The 14,399-nt window shown below is 33.9% G+C and overlaps 1 protein-coding gene across 1 annotated transcript; it reads right to left on the bottom strand.

Annotated features, from left to right (window-relative positions):
* Nucleotides 1–1,818: 1,818 nt before the first annotated feature.
* Nucleotides 1,819–4,668, bottom strand: LOC115979757 (disease resistance protein At4g27190-like). The gene has a single exon (XM_031101817.1). The coding sequence runs from the start codon at nt 4,666–4,668 to the stop codon at nt 1,819–1,821; it is 2,850 nt and encodes a 949-aa protein (XP_030957677.1).
* Between the last annotated feature and the right edge of the window lie 9,731 nt (nt 4,669–14,399).

The following is a 14,399-nucleotide window of genomic DNA, read 5'->3' as shown; positions in this document are numbered from 1 at the left end:
TTTAACTTAAACGACGCACGCGTGATCATTTTTTTCATTTAGCTCAAGTTGTTAGTATTTGATTAGACACGTGTTCTAATTCAACTGGTTAAAGTAATTAGGAAGCAGCTAATTCTCTCAACTGACTAGATTAGTTAGGCTTATGAAGGAATAGAGCCTCTGCAACAACAATTAATTCACTCAAGCATTTTGGTCAATCTGTTTTCTATATAAAGGAACAGAGCCTCTCATTGTCTTATAAAAAAAAAACCTCTTATTGTAATTACATATACTCTCACAGAAATCTTATTTATAGTGAGAGTATTTTTGACAAACCTAAACAGTGCATAAGTTAGGGTACGTATATTATTGTTATTCGGAAATCACCAAATTTTTTATTTGAACATATAAAAGATAAATTCATTATAAAGGCACATTATGATCTTGTCACATATCTACACTTTTTTTTTTGGAGTGAGAGAGAGGGGATTCTAAAATTGGAGTTTCTTAAAACATGAAAGAATAGTGATTTTTTTTTTTTTTTTTTAACTAACTAGATTATAAATACAGGGGACTTATTATTATTATTATTATTATTATTATAGATACTTTTATTATTTTAGTTTTTTAATAATATTTTTGTGTTATAAGCTTTTATTCCAAGAAGATTTTATTAAAACTGAGATCTATACACAAAACTAATATGTGGGACCATACTCAATACATATATATTTTTTTTGAGAAAGCAAAATTTAAATAAAAATCTTTTGTCTTACTTAATGTTATACTTTATGTATTGTTTTAAAAACCGGACTGGCCCAGCCTGTTGAACTAGGAATTGGACTCAAAATAAGTTTGGGTAAAAATCAAAAACCAATCAAAATCAGGAAGTAGTCCCATTTTAGTTCTCTAACGATTTCGGTTTTTTAAACCATGACTTTATGTTCTAAATGAGGGCGGGGCATTAAAGTCTTTTTATTTTTCATATATTTGCAATTAGCAAAGGAGGAATGTGAACCCCGGGCATCTTTCTTGAAAACACAAGAGACTATGAAATTAAGCTATAGGGCTCTTGAAGATTTGTATTCCCAAATTTGCAAGCAATTAACATTGAAACTCAATTGTCATTTAAAGTCTCAACATAATTTTTAATTGCATAATTAGGGTGATCAACTAAGTGTGACCATGTTTTCATCAATTAATAACTTTCAAGTCCTAATAAAGACGCAACTCTTAAATTTAGCTTCACAAAAATTATTAAAAAAAAAAAATCAGCCTCATAAAGTAGGACACAAGTTATTAATTGTGTGACATACATAGCCTTTCTTACCCAACTAATATTCTTTAGCTATAAGCCTATAACCTCACATGAGGCACATGTATCTCTCACGTGTCCATGAATTATTTACGCGTGAGAAATTAAGGATGTGTGTCACAAGTGTCCACTGATATGTTACTTCCCATTTCAATTAACAATTGATAATACATTCTCAAAAAACAATTGATAATAGAGACTATCAGCATTGCCATGTTTCTAATGGTCCAGGATTTTTTTTAGAGTGTTACGTTTGGAAGGTGCAATTTGCAAAGAATAGTTAGGTTATGAAAAAAATCTGCTTATGCTAGTATAAGAAAAAATTATTTAATGCTCAAGGTTAATTTTTCCCTCACATAAATAGTGCACCTTAATTATTTTGAATTAAGCCACTGTTGTATGAAAAGGGAGCATTACTCTAAAATAATAAATATTAATTACTTTGGTATACATATCCCAAATTGATTTTAATTTGGTTATTTACTACAGACAAATTGGACTAGCAACCTTTTAATTCATAAACTTTAATGTACCTGTTCATGTAGAATTGGCAGGCGAAAATTTAGCTCGCTTTCAGGAATGACTTCTTCAGCATCAATTATGTCTGAATTTTGTGTACTTAAGAAGCTCATGAGCTTTGGAAGACAATGTAGTAGAAAGCGACGCAATTGAGGGAAGTCAGGGAACAACTTCATATCTCTGTCTTCTATTCTGCCCTCTTCTTTTTCGACTATTGCACCCATGATGCTGCATTCTCTTATCTCTAATGTTTGAAGTTGTGAAAGGCTTTTAGCTATGGATGATGAGAAGATAAACTTTAGTTTCTCACAATGTTCCACTTTCACAATGCTTAAGTTACCAAAGGATGTCAAGGGAATTTGTCCATGACATATTTCTTCCAAGTTGATCATGTTTTTGAGAGAAAATATCTCCAAGACAGGAAAGACAACATCAGCAATACCCAATCCCTTTGAAAGGATGATGTACTTCATCTCAGAATTATTTTGGACATGTAGATGCTTCAGTTGTTGGAAGCCTTTGCTATCTAATTCGGATATGATACTCTTTACACCTTTTAACTCATCCAAACACAACTCTTCTATTCCACTCAACAACATCTTGATCCCCCTCTCTAATTCAAAGCTTGAATTCAACTTGAATTTTAGTGCTCTTGAGCTTTCAGATTTACTAAACTGATCCCACACATCTCCTATAAATATTTGGTATCTTTTCAACTTCTTAAACAACAAATTTTTTGGCAACATGTTCGCATTTGGAATATTTACTTCTAAAGTGGTCAACAAAGATAAATGCTTTAACTCTGCCAGACTAGCTCTTTCATTGTTCACTCCTTCAAGCTCCCATTGAGTGAAGCTATCACGGACATATAATTCTTCTAATTGTTTCAAGTTTGATAGGACGTTGGGTGGAATCACTTCAAGTTTGGTACAATAGCTCAAATCCAACAACCGTAAATGAGTCAAGAGACCTATTTCTTGTGGCAACTGTGTAAATTCGGAATGAATAAGGCTAAGAATTTCTAGATTTTTCAACTCTCCAATCACAGCAATATCTTTCAGAACACATTGATCCAGACACAATGTTTGTAAGTTTGTGAGGAGATTAATTAATGAAGGAAGTGATGAAAGTCTCATTTCAGTTAAATCTAAAACTTTGAGCTCCCTCATTCCTTTGAAAAAAGTTTCTGAAATTTTAAAATCTTGGTCTCTGCCATGCACTAACAATAATTTTAACTTCGGACATACCAACCCGTCAGGAAGTTCATGGATATCCCTAGCAAGAACTGAGATTGATGTGCACATTTTTAGTGCATCTTCATCTGGCCATTTTACTGGATCATCATTTCTCATCGAGAACATATTTTCAGCCTTGGCAATTAATATGGCGACATCACGAACAAGATCATGCATACGGACATAGTCCCTCGTATGAGGGTCTTCTAGCAACAAACAAGAGTCTTTGAGGTTCCGAATCAGAGTAGATACTTTATTTCTAGCTTCTTCCAATGTACAGATGCTAGGAAATAAACACAGTCCGAAACAGTATTTTAACAAGTCCCGGTAGTAAATGGTAGAATCCATTTGACCACATAGCAAAAAGAAGGACTTGACCATTGGACTTCCAAGATGTTTGTAACTCAACTCTATTTTTGAATATATAGCTGCTTGCATTCCTGTGAAGTGTACAGGGGAAGGTCTCCTTAGTTGTTGTAGAGCATCCTCCCATTCAAACAAACTCTTATTTTTTAATGCCGTTGCAACTGTTACAAGTGCGAGAGGCAAACCTGCACACACTTCAACTACCTGCGTTGCGATGGATCTCAAATTAGTATCTTTGAGAGAATCACCTGCTATCTTCTCAAATAAACTCCATGCTTCATCTGGTGATAAAATATCAAGCTCAAAATTTTTTTGCGTGTTCATCTCACAAGATAATATACCTCTATCTCTGAATGTCAACAATATTTTACATCCATTACAAGGAATTCCTATCGCCTCCAAATCAAGTTTATTCCATATATCATCTATGATAACAAGTACTTTCTTGTTTCTTTTTAGCCTCTCTCGTAGACGAATTGCTCTTCCAGGTACAGTCTCCACATCAAACTTCAGATCTAGCATGTCCGCGATTTCTCCTTGAATTCTTCTCAAGTCGGGGCTTTGCATCACAGCAGCCATAGCGACCTCATCAAATAACTTTTCTTCCTTGGCTTGCCAAGCAACTTCTTTCACAAGTGTAGTCTTTCCTGCACCGGGCATCCCCCACACCCCAATCATGTTGATATTAACATCTCCCAGTGCCACCATAAGTCCATTCAGAGTTGACATTCTTGAGTTAAAGCTCATGTAATCCATAGTAGAAACCTTATCAAATCCACCATTTTCCAAGACTTCATCAATATCTTTCGCTATCTTCTTTGCTTTCTTACTTAGCTCATGTCGTAGCTTCAAGTTCAAGCATATCCCATAGCAACACTTCATCTTTGCTTTTGCTACGTCTTCAAGAACTTTCCTAACCTTCCCCATAATCACGTTCACATTTTCTAAGCACCTGTTAACATCAGCTTTATTTTCACCGCAGGTTCCTATACCAGCATCAACTGAATGTTTCACCCTTTCTCTAAGCTCCCCCAGCTTCTCTGCCTGTTTCTTCATATTATCAATGTTGCTGCTGTAGTGAAACGAATAACCCAGCCATTGTCCAACAGGTTTTACTAGTTTTTCAATGAGAAACTGACCAAATGGATCAACCACGTTCTCGATGAGCCACTGTCGAATGGACTCGCCAATTTGTGTTGCCACCGCAGTAGCAATAACAACAATCACAGTAGCAATCACACCAAGAGTGTCCATTCCTGTTTCAATATCTTTCACACCTCAATTTACTGCTTCACCATCCATCCAGTCATGCCTAGTTTTAGATATTCAAAGCGTAATATTAGAAAACAGGAGTTGGTAAATGGTACGACTAAATATATTAAAATTCATATATAATGAAAGACACTGTGATCTTTAAAAAAAAGGCCCGGGATAAATTCGGGCTCAAATAAATTATAATTACCAACACATTTTTCTTACTAATAATTTTTACAAAAATCTTTCATTTTATACAAATTCTTATCCATCAAATCTTTCTCATGTGTAACCCTAAGTATTGACAAAAATCCATGTGATATAAATTAATCTGAATGTTATTTTCCGTTTTTAGTAAATTAGATAGTTTTTCATACACCTAATAGCCACAATCTGAAGAAAAAGTTTGCATGAATTGAATGATTAATATTGTTCCATTAATGTTATGATTTTTGTTTGTCATACATACGGCAAAAAACTAACAGATGTATAAAATAAAACACAAAGGAGAAAAAACCAAGAGAAGGACAACTGAGAGGCCATAAGGTAGTAGTGTTTTAATCTTAAAAACTTTTGTTAAATCCAACCCATGATATGAGAAGTTCAGAGGTTTTCTTATTATTTTGGAATCCCATATTGGCTAGAAAAATAATAGAGAGATGCACTAATCAATCAATATATATATATATATATATATATACATAAATACATATGTGTGTGTCAAAGTAGAGACCCCGTGTGGGAAAATATGAGGTTCTGCTAAGTGGTATATTCTATGTAAAGAGAATTGAAATATTCTCAAGTGCCACATCAGAGATAAGAAAACTTAATTTTATTTTGTTTAATGTTTCAAGGCTTTTCTAATTAAAAAATAAATATTTTTTGTATCATTTGGTTCAATGTTCCAAGATTTTTCATCCCTCATACATACACACAAAACTCATTGCATTTTAATTCACCATTTTCACCCTTTACACTTCTACCCCTTTATATATATTTACCCGTAGCCCTTCATGTCATCCCATGTCAAATACATACAGACCAAAAACAATGTCATTTACTTTCAATCTTTCGACGACACCTACCTAGCTAGCTCTAACATACATTGTTGTTTCATCCAATCCTAACCCGTATGAGTTGGTTACAACCAAGGAAGGGAGGCTTGCATTTTATATTAAGCGACAATGACATTACGATTTTGATGTTAAGGTTGGACGTTGTGGCTTTGTTGATTTTGTAAATGATGTGATTGACTATGGGTGTTTTGGGATGTGTATTTTGTTTTCGAGTTAAGGAGATAGAGAAAGACACATTCTACATAAACTTTTATTCTATAATATTCCTCCAAAGTTGTTTGTTTGTTTTTTTTTTTTTTTTTTTTTTGTTGTAATTTCTCGTTGCTTCAATTGAATAATTGTAATGAATATGTGTGTGCAATTTATAATTGTTGCTTTTTATAATGAACTAATTACTAATAAAGTTCTATAACAATTATGCTATAATACATATACAACATTCAATAAAACCATCTTACATAAAACATTACAACATTATCCGTGTATCGCACAGGTAACTTATTAGTCTAATCAAAAGTGGTAGTTTCACATTTAGTAGAAAAGAAGTATGGAGATGTCTCCTTATAGTTGTGGACATACGTAGATACATACATATTATGCAAGTGCACAACACGTACATACATCATATATTTCATATATTAAACTATATAATAAAAGTTAAATCCTATCTTTCCTATGCGAAAAGTGGCTACACTAACATTAATCATTAAATTAGTTTATCTTATTAACTATTAGAGTAGTTTAATTTACTTAAACCTCTATTATCTTAGTTTTAAAAAATTAAAAAGTTTACTTCAATTAAATTTTATTTATCTTCTTCTCAAAAAAATTCCATTTATCTTATTAATTGTTATGACAATTTAATTTGAGTAAAACTCTACTATCCAAATTTCAAGAAATTTAAAATTCTACTCAAACGAAAATTCTATTATGATTGTAAAGTTCATGTGTTTTGGTATAACCATAGTAATTATGTTTTTATTTATTTATTTATTTATTTATATATTGAGTTTTGATGTATTTTGAAGTTGTAATTGAAGATCAAGTTGAAGTCCCAAATTAAATTTTCTCAAGAAAAGTGCATTTTCAACAGGTACCTTAATAACTGGCTCGATACCTCTGGATAGCTATCCCAATACCTCCTTGTAGGCACCTCATTTTGTACAGGTTAGTAACCTTTAGTCCTCAACTCCAATGATGAGCTTGACATACGTCAACCAAGAGTAATTAAAGAGTTCGCAATAGTTTGGAAGTAATCATAACTTAAAAATGCTCAAATTGCTTTACTCATTGTTTTGACAATAACTTTTAATCCACAAGGGTAATTTAAAATGTCTCTTATAGTACATTTCATGTTTGCATGATTAACTTCATGTATGTGTGTCATGATAAGGTAGAGGTCCTTAAACTGAAAGGTAGAGTCCTTAAAACTTGAAAACATCCTTGATCTTCTTTTATGTCTCATGTAGTTTTTCACACTTCTTGTTGGAAGTGCATTAATCACTTTTTTAAGCACACCCCATTTTTGAATTTTATTGCATGTTTGTGTGTGTGAACTCAAAGTTTATTAACTTACAAAATGTTTGCCTCTTCAAGCTTTTAACTATACTTGCAGTGCAAACACAATTAAAAGAGTGGCAATTTTAGGTATCTCATTTTGTACCCATTAATAACCTTTGATCACCGATCCCAATGATGTGCTTGACATACCTCAACCAAGGGTAATTAAGGAGTTCACAATAGTTTGGAAGTAATCATAACTTAAAAGTGTTCAAATCGCTTTGAAAATGATTCTGAAAATGACATTTTTTTCACTGTTTTGATCATAACTTTTGATCCACAATAATTTTTTAGTAATATTTGTTTTAATGGAAAGTAGACATCCTGTAGTTTAATTTGAAAATAAATTTTGCATAATTTAGATTTATATTGAGTGAGTTATGCCCGATTGAAGTTGGACTAAAACTGTGGTCAAATTTAGGGTTTTAGGAAGCATGCATATGCATGCATAAAACTTGCGTATGCAGGCTCATTCCCAAGTGCTTAGAACTTAAATTTTGGGCTCCTAAAACATCATTCTTTGATGGGACCCGGCCCCTAAACCCTTGGGAACATCCAAAAACCTCTAAAAAGCCCCAAAAACCCTTATTTTAAAGTATAAATACTCACCTTATGTCTCCAATCCAAACCCTAGGTAGAAAGAGTTAATTTTTTGTCTCCACCTTTTCTAAACCCTATTCCCTCTTTTCTAAACTCACACAGCAGCACCTAAGCACGTTGTGTTTTTTTTTTAATCTTTGCAAATCTCTCTTTAGTAGATTTCTAGAGCAGAAACTAGTTTTTAACATTGTTCTCAAAACCTTTTTGTTCTTTAGTTCTGATTACTATGTTACGTTCTATTGTGTTCTTTAATTTCCTTTTTTCCTCAATCTAATCATTGTGTTTTAGATACTGAGGGTTCGATTAAACAAACTTTAAACTCATAATCTTAAGCAATAGTAAGTGTTCTTTTCATGAACCTTTCCTTTTCTTAACATGATTCACATGATTTTCTTAACATAGTTTTTCTAATTGTTATTTGATATGCTTGATGTTCTTTATTCATTTTTGTAAAGTTGTGATTTACAACTATATTTTATGTTGGCTTTGTTCCATGACAAAAAATGTTGTAATTGCATTAATTTATTTCCTTGTATTTTGTAAAATTTTATTGTATTGGGTTTAATATTAAGTTGGTGAAGAATCAAGCATGAAATGAAGATCTATGCAGTTTCGCGATTAGCTTGCAAGAAGTTTGCAAGTAAAGGTTCCCGCGAAAAGGCCACATGAGAAGCACATGTTGGAAGTTGAAGAGTAAAGTGCTAGGCTACATTTCGTGAGTAGTTCGCGAAACTAGCCATCTCGCAAGGTACCCATGAAACTCTCTGCCTGAAAGATTTTAAGTGTGATTTTCTTACCCTTCACTCATACTATATATACCCTCATTACCCACAAAAGTGAAAGAGATTATTTAGAGAGAAAACCCTAAATAGGTTTCTACAACACAACACACCCACCTATTAGAGAGAGAACTACTCATCCTTTAGTGAGAAATCATTGTAGCCTCTTCTCCTTTCCTCTCCCAATGTCATATCTTGAAAGAAGATTTGTACCCAAACACAACCCATACCTTTTTAGAGTGTAGAGAATGTTTTGGAGCTTAGGAAGTTTTGGGGATTTGCGAAAAGAAGCCAGTGAGGCTTGGCAGATGCAATCAGGTGGTATTACAGGATCTAGAAAGCTAGTGAAGACAGCACTCCGAGAAGTCCGTTGGTAGCAGAAGCTTAGAGGGCTCAAGTACATTAGGTAGACTAGACTTGGAGGGTCTTTTGTTATTCATGAACTTCAATTTATTCACTAGTAGATCGATTTCGACTTTAAGGGTTGTGGAGAGGTTTTTCGTCAAGTTCTTCGACTTTCTCTTCGATAACATGTCTTGGTGTTATCTTGTTTTTGCATCTCTCTTCCCTTAATTTTTAAGCTTTATATTTATTGTTGCTTGCTTGCTTATGGCTTAGAGAGTAGATCTGGTGATTACGCTTCATTTACTCTTGTTACGCACTTAGATAAGTTAGAGTAAAAACAATTAAGCCGTAATTTCAAAATTGGGGATTTGAACAAGCTCTTGTGTTTTAGCACAAATCCGACCTTTCAATTGATATCAAAGCGGGTACACTTTGTTGGATTTCATTATCTGAGTGTGATCCTTGACCCCTTGTGTTTATTGCCATGTATAGTGCTATGTATGCTTCTATGGATAATGTTGATTGTAACATGTCATGTGTTTGTGAAAATGCCTTTATGAGTGTTTATCCTCATGCTTGTGATGACATGTTGCATGAATCTATGGGTGTTGTTAAAATTCCAAATGTCAAACTCTTGAAAAAAAAGTTTAAGAAGTTTCATGAGAATTTGAGCAAGTTTACTAGTGAAAATGATGATTTGATTGCTAAGCTCAATGAATCCAATAAATTGATTGAGAAATATAAGAAACTTGCTGAAAATTCTTTTGAAAAAATGAAAGAGTTTGAATGTTTGAATATGGACTTGGATGCTAAACTTGTTTTATCTAACAAACTTGTTGATGATCTTAAATGTGAAAATGAATCTCTTCAGATGCATGCCAAGTGTTTGATTGCTGAACCTAGTACTAAAAAGGAAGAAAATATTTGTTACAATCATGTTGTGTTACCCGATTTTGTGCTTATTGTGAGTTCTACCTCTAATGATAAATCGGTGTACATTCCTCCACACAAAAGAAACCAAAAAGTGAAGAGAAAGGCCCTTAAGCCTAAGCCTTCATTTAGGTCTCATCCTAGGGATTTGAGTGGATCTAAGTTTGTTCCTACTTGCCACTATTGTAGTGTGATCAGTCAGTCACATAAGACCTCAATGTTCCATGTTGAAGAAAGAAGAAAACCATGTTGCTAGATCCCTCCCTAAAAAGCCTAGTTGATCTAAACCCATTGTTTGTCTCCATTGTGTTGCCTTTGGTCATCTAAGACCCCATTGCTCTAAGTTTCAAACTCTTAAAAGAATCAAAAAGAAAAGAGACACTTGAGCTTTTTGGAAGTTGTGCTTTGCAAGCTAAACCGAATTTGATTAAAAGTGGTAAGTTGTTGAAGCATGTGTTTAATGCTCTTACCTCCTTTTCTATATGCATCTTCGGTTCTCATTCTTCTAACCCTCGTCTCACTTCTCATGAGACACTCATTCCAAACAATCGTTCTGTTTGGATGAGGAAGGGTTCCTATGGTTGAGCTTATGCTCTTTTGGTCCTTGGTCTAATTCTTTCGATCTTTGTAGGATCCTTCATGCATTATATGTTTTATTATCATGCATTTATGCATCATGCATCTCTTTATATGCATTGTTTTTATTTATTTATTGTTGATTTTACTTTATTGCTTTGTTTTTTAGTGTGTTAAAAAATTCAAAAACCCATAAAAAGTAAAAATCTCAAAAAGTTTGATCACTTGTGTTGTGTATATCACATGTTAAGTTTGGCCTAGTACCTCCATACTAATAATGCAGTACATTTACAAACTTAGCTTGTTATGTATGCCCATTTTTAAGTGTGAGCGACATTTAGAAATCTACGTTTAATTGTTGTATATAGATCTTCAAGCTTGTCATGAATGATTAGTTAATAGTCTTATTTGATCTTGATACATGCGTAGACTTGTGCCTATATATCTCCTCACATTTATTTTTATGTTAAAAGTTCTACAAACGTTAATCTCTAAAAGAGAAAGAGTTGAAAAAGCCTTGCTTCGAAAACTAGTTTGACTAGGAAAAGGTAGAGCAAAAATGTATTCAAAATATATGATGTCAATGCCAAAGGCTTATTCGTCAAAGAAATATAAAAAATTTCATGGCATCGTTGCTTAGAAAATTGAGTTGTATTGATCAAAAGTATGAAAAATGGAAGCCAAATGAAAAGCTTTCAATCAATTGTAAACACTTTTGATGGGGGGTCATATATGTTCATTTCTACTAGTGAGATAGGTCATTTGACTTCGTGCTAATTGTGTATGACTTGATTGAATTGATCATTGAACTTTCATACTAGACTATGGACTAATCATACTCGATTTACACACACAATACACAAGACTAATGTTCAATGAATGCCTATTTCATTTGTGTGATTGTACATGTTCATATGTGATTTGTGTATACTCAATTGCTTGATGATCAAACCCAAAAAGATTTTTGAGTATTTTATTCGTTTTTTTTAAAGTGTTTTTGTGTATCACTTTTGTGTTTTAAGAGTTTTTCTTAGAAGCCAAATCTGTTTTGTTGAAAAACTCCTTCAAAGGCATTTTCGCGAGTAAGACATCTCGCAACCTATCTGTGAAAATGGGGAAGCTAATTTTTATTTCTTCCAAAATTTTACACAGGGAGTTTCGTGACTTCCTTGCAACTCCTTCGTGAGATATAGCTTCCCACAAAACTAGCCCTGTGCATTTGAGGCATTCGTAAGTAAGTTGCGAGTACTTCTAGAGTAGCTTACCCTCGAAATGAGCGGATTTTCAATTTTTAAAAGCCAAACAGTGACAGTTTTTCAAAAACCTCACTTTGCCTCCTTTGCGCCTCTCTTAACCCAAAACACTATTTTTTCTAAAATTTGAACCACAACTCAAGGGATTTCAACTCTAAGACTCGTCTAAAGTATGTTTTAACACTTTTTAATCATTGAATCCTTAGATTAAGCCTTAGATTCTAGGATTTCTAGGGTTAGGGTTATTTTGAAAGGGGTTGGGAAAATTTCATTTTTTTTTTTTTGTCAATATTTTTTATTGGGTTTTGTTTTAAATGATGATTTGCTTTGGATGTTGGCCCCTTGTGGCAAAAATAATACGTGTTTATACAAGATTTTCATACGTTCATGCATTGTTTAACATATATGTGTAGTGTGTGCACTTTAAGTGTTTGATAAAATGCCTCTATGGTATTTTTTTTCACTCTTTTGAACTCCGATGAGTACCAACTTTTGGGGGTTGTTAGGTTCTAAAGTTTAGGATTTTATATATTTAGAACTCTAATTTGTATTGTTGGCAAACCATGATCAAAACAATGTGTTTAGAAGTGTCTAAGTCTAGCTCAAAGTTGTGTGTCTTTGTAAAGTTGGAATCGGGTTAAAGCATGAAAGGATTGTGCCTTTCGGCCTGGCTCGATCGATCGAAGCTCGGGCAGAATGTTTTTCTACAGATTCGTCCAACTCAGCCCTAAGTGTTTTAAAACGTTTTTAGGGTTTCTTATTTGTCCTAAGTATAAAAGGCAAACCCTAGCCACGTTTTAGTGTTACTCATATTTGCGGTTTGTGTAAATCTCTTGTGAGATCTAGAGGAGCTTTCCTTTACACAAACTTAGGATTTTCAAGGAGAAGATTTATCTACGCCTTGATGATCAATTCAATTGCTGCCATTAAAGCTTAAAGAAAACACAAGCGGGTGTGCTTGTAGCTGGTGGTGAATCCAAGAAAGAAGGAGTCTGTGGATTCAGAGCTTGCACGCGGTCGTGTCAGTAAGTTCTACTAGTTGGTAGCAATAAGAAGTCAATCGTGGGGGCTTGTAAGTCTTATTGTATGAACTTCGATTCTTTCAAGATAGTGGATTCAAGTTTACCTTGAGGATAGTTAGGTCAAATCCTCCCCAGGTTTTTACCGGTTTGGTTTCCTGGGTGATCATATCTTGTGTTATTTATTTTCCGCTGCTTTGCATGATTTGATCTTTTATATTGTGATAACCTAGACTTATTTAATTGGACTAAGTAACAACTTGGCTAATTACCTAGGTTTAATCAATTGTTTAAGGGGTCTAAAAATTATCAAGTGGTATCAGAGCAGGTAGCTCTTTTGTTGTTGATCCTTTGATCACTGAGCTAATCCTTGACCCCTGTTGTCATGGAACATGGACACTCTCTAGTTATTCCTCCTCACTTTGATGGGAATAATTATGCTTACTGGAAAGTAAGGATGAAAGCATTCCTGAAATCCATTGATGAAAGGGTGTGGAACTCTGTTGAATACGGATGGGAGAAGCCCACTACTCCTGTTAATGAGTGGGAAACTTCTCAAAAAGAAGCAGTTTCGTTTAATAGCAAGGCTATGCATGCGATCTTTAACGCTGTTTCTATGGAGGAATTTAAGAAAATTTCTAATGTTGAGATCGCTCGTACTGCTTGGAATATCCTCCAAACTGTGCATGAAGGCACAAAGGCTGTCAAAATAAATAAATTGCAGCAATTGACTTCTAAATTTGAAAGCATTAGGATGTCTAATGATGAATCTTTTGATGAATTCTATGCTAAATTGAATGATATTGTTAATTCTGCTTTTAACTTGGGTGAAATCTATGATCAACCTAAAATTGTTAGGAAGATTCTTAGATTTTTGACTGAAGATTTTAGACCCAAGGTGACTGCCATTACTGAAAGCAAGGATGTGGACTCCATCCCTGTTGATGAACTTGTAGGATCTCTTCAATCCTATGAGTTGGATCTACCCAAAACTACCAAATCCAAATCAATGGCTCTTAAGTCAGTTGATGATGTTAAAGGTGGTGGATTTGATGATGAGCTCTCTGCTACAGAGATTGCCTACCTTGCCAAGAACTTTAGAAACTTTCTTAGGAATAGTAATAGAAAGGCAAGAGGCACAAACACTGCTGAACCTAGAAATTTTAGGAAGCATGATCCCACTAAGGTTAACAACAATGATAAACCTAGAGAAAGAGTAGGTCAATCTTCCAATAATTCCTTGGGCTCTCAGTGTTTTGGATGTCAAGGGTATGGACACATGAAATCTGAATGTCCAACCTATTTGAAGTTTAAGGGTAAGGCTATGGCTGTAACCCTTAGTGATGGTGAAATTTCTGGTAATGAGTCTGATTGTGATGAGGATGGAAACTTCATTACTTTCACCGCTACTGCTGTAGTTGATGAGAGCATATATGTTGAAGAGAACCCTTCTGATGGGGAACTCTCTGAAGATGCAGATCTTCAAGAGGCCTATAATAAACTTTGCAAAGTTGCTACAAAGGATGCTATGAATGTTGAACTTGGCCTGAAGAAAATTGAATCTCTTGAGCTTGAAAAGAAAAATTTGCTTGT

Source organism: Quercus lobata, chromosome 3 (assembly GCF_001633185.2).
Source record: "Quercus lobata isolate SW786 chromosome 3, ValleyOak3.0 Primary Assembly, whole genome shotgun sequence".
Lineage (NCBI taxonomy): Eukaryota > Viridiplantae > Streptophyta > Magnoliopsida > Fagales > Fagaceae > Quercus > Quercus lobata.
The sequence above is the reverse complement of the archived record's forward strand: the minus strand, read 5'-3'. Positions and strand labels throughout refer to the sequence as shown.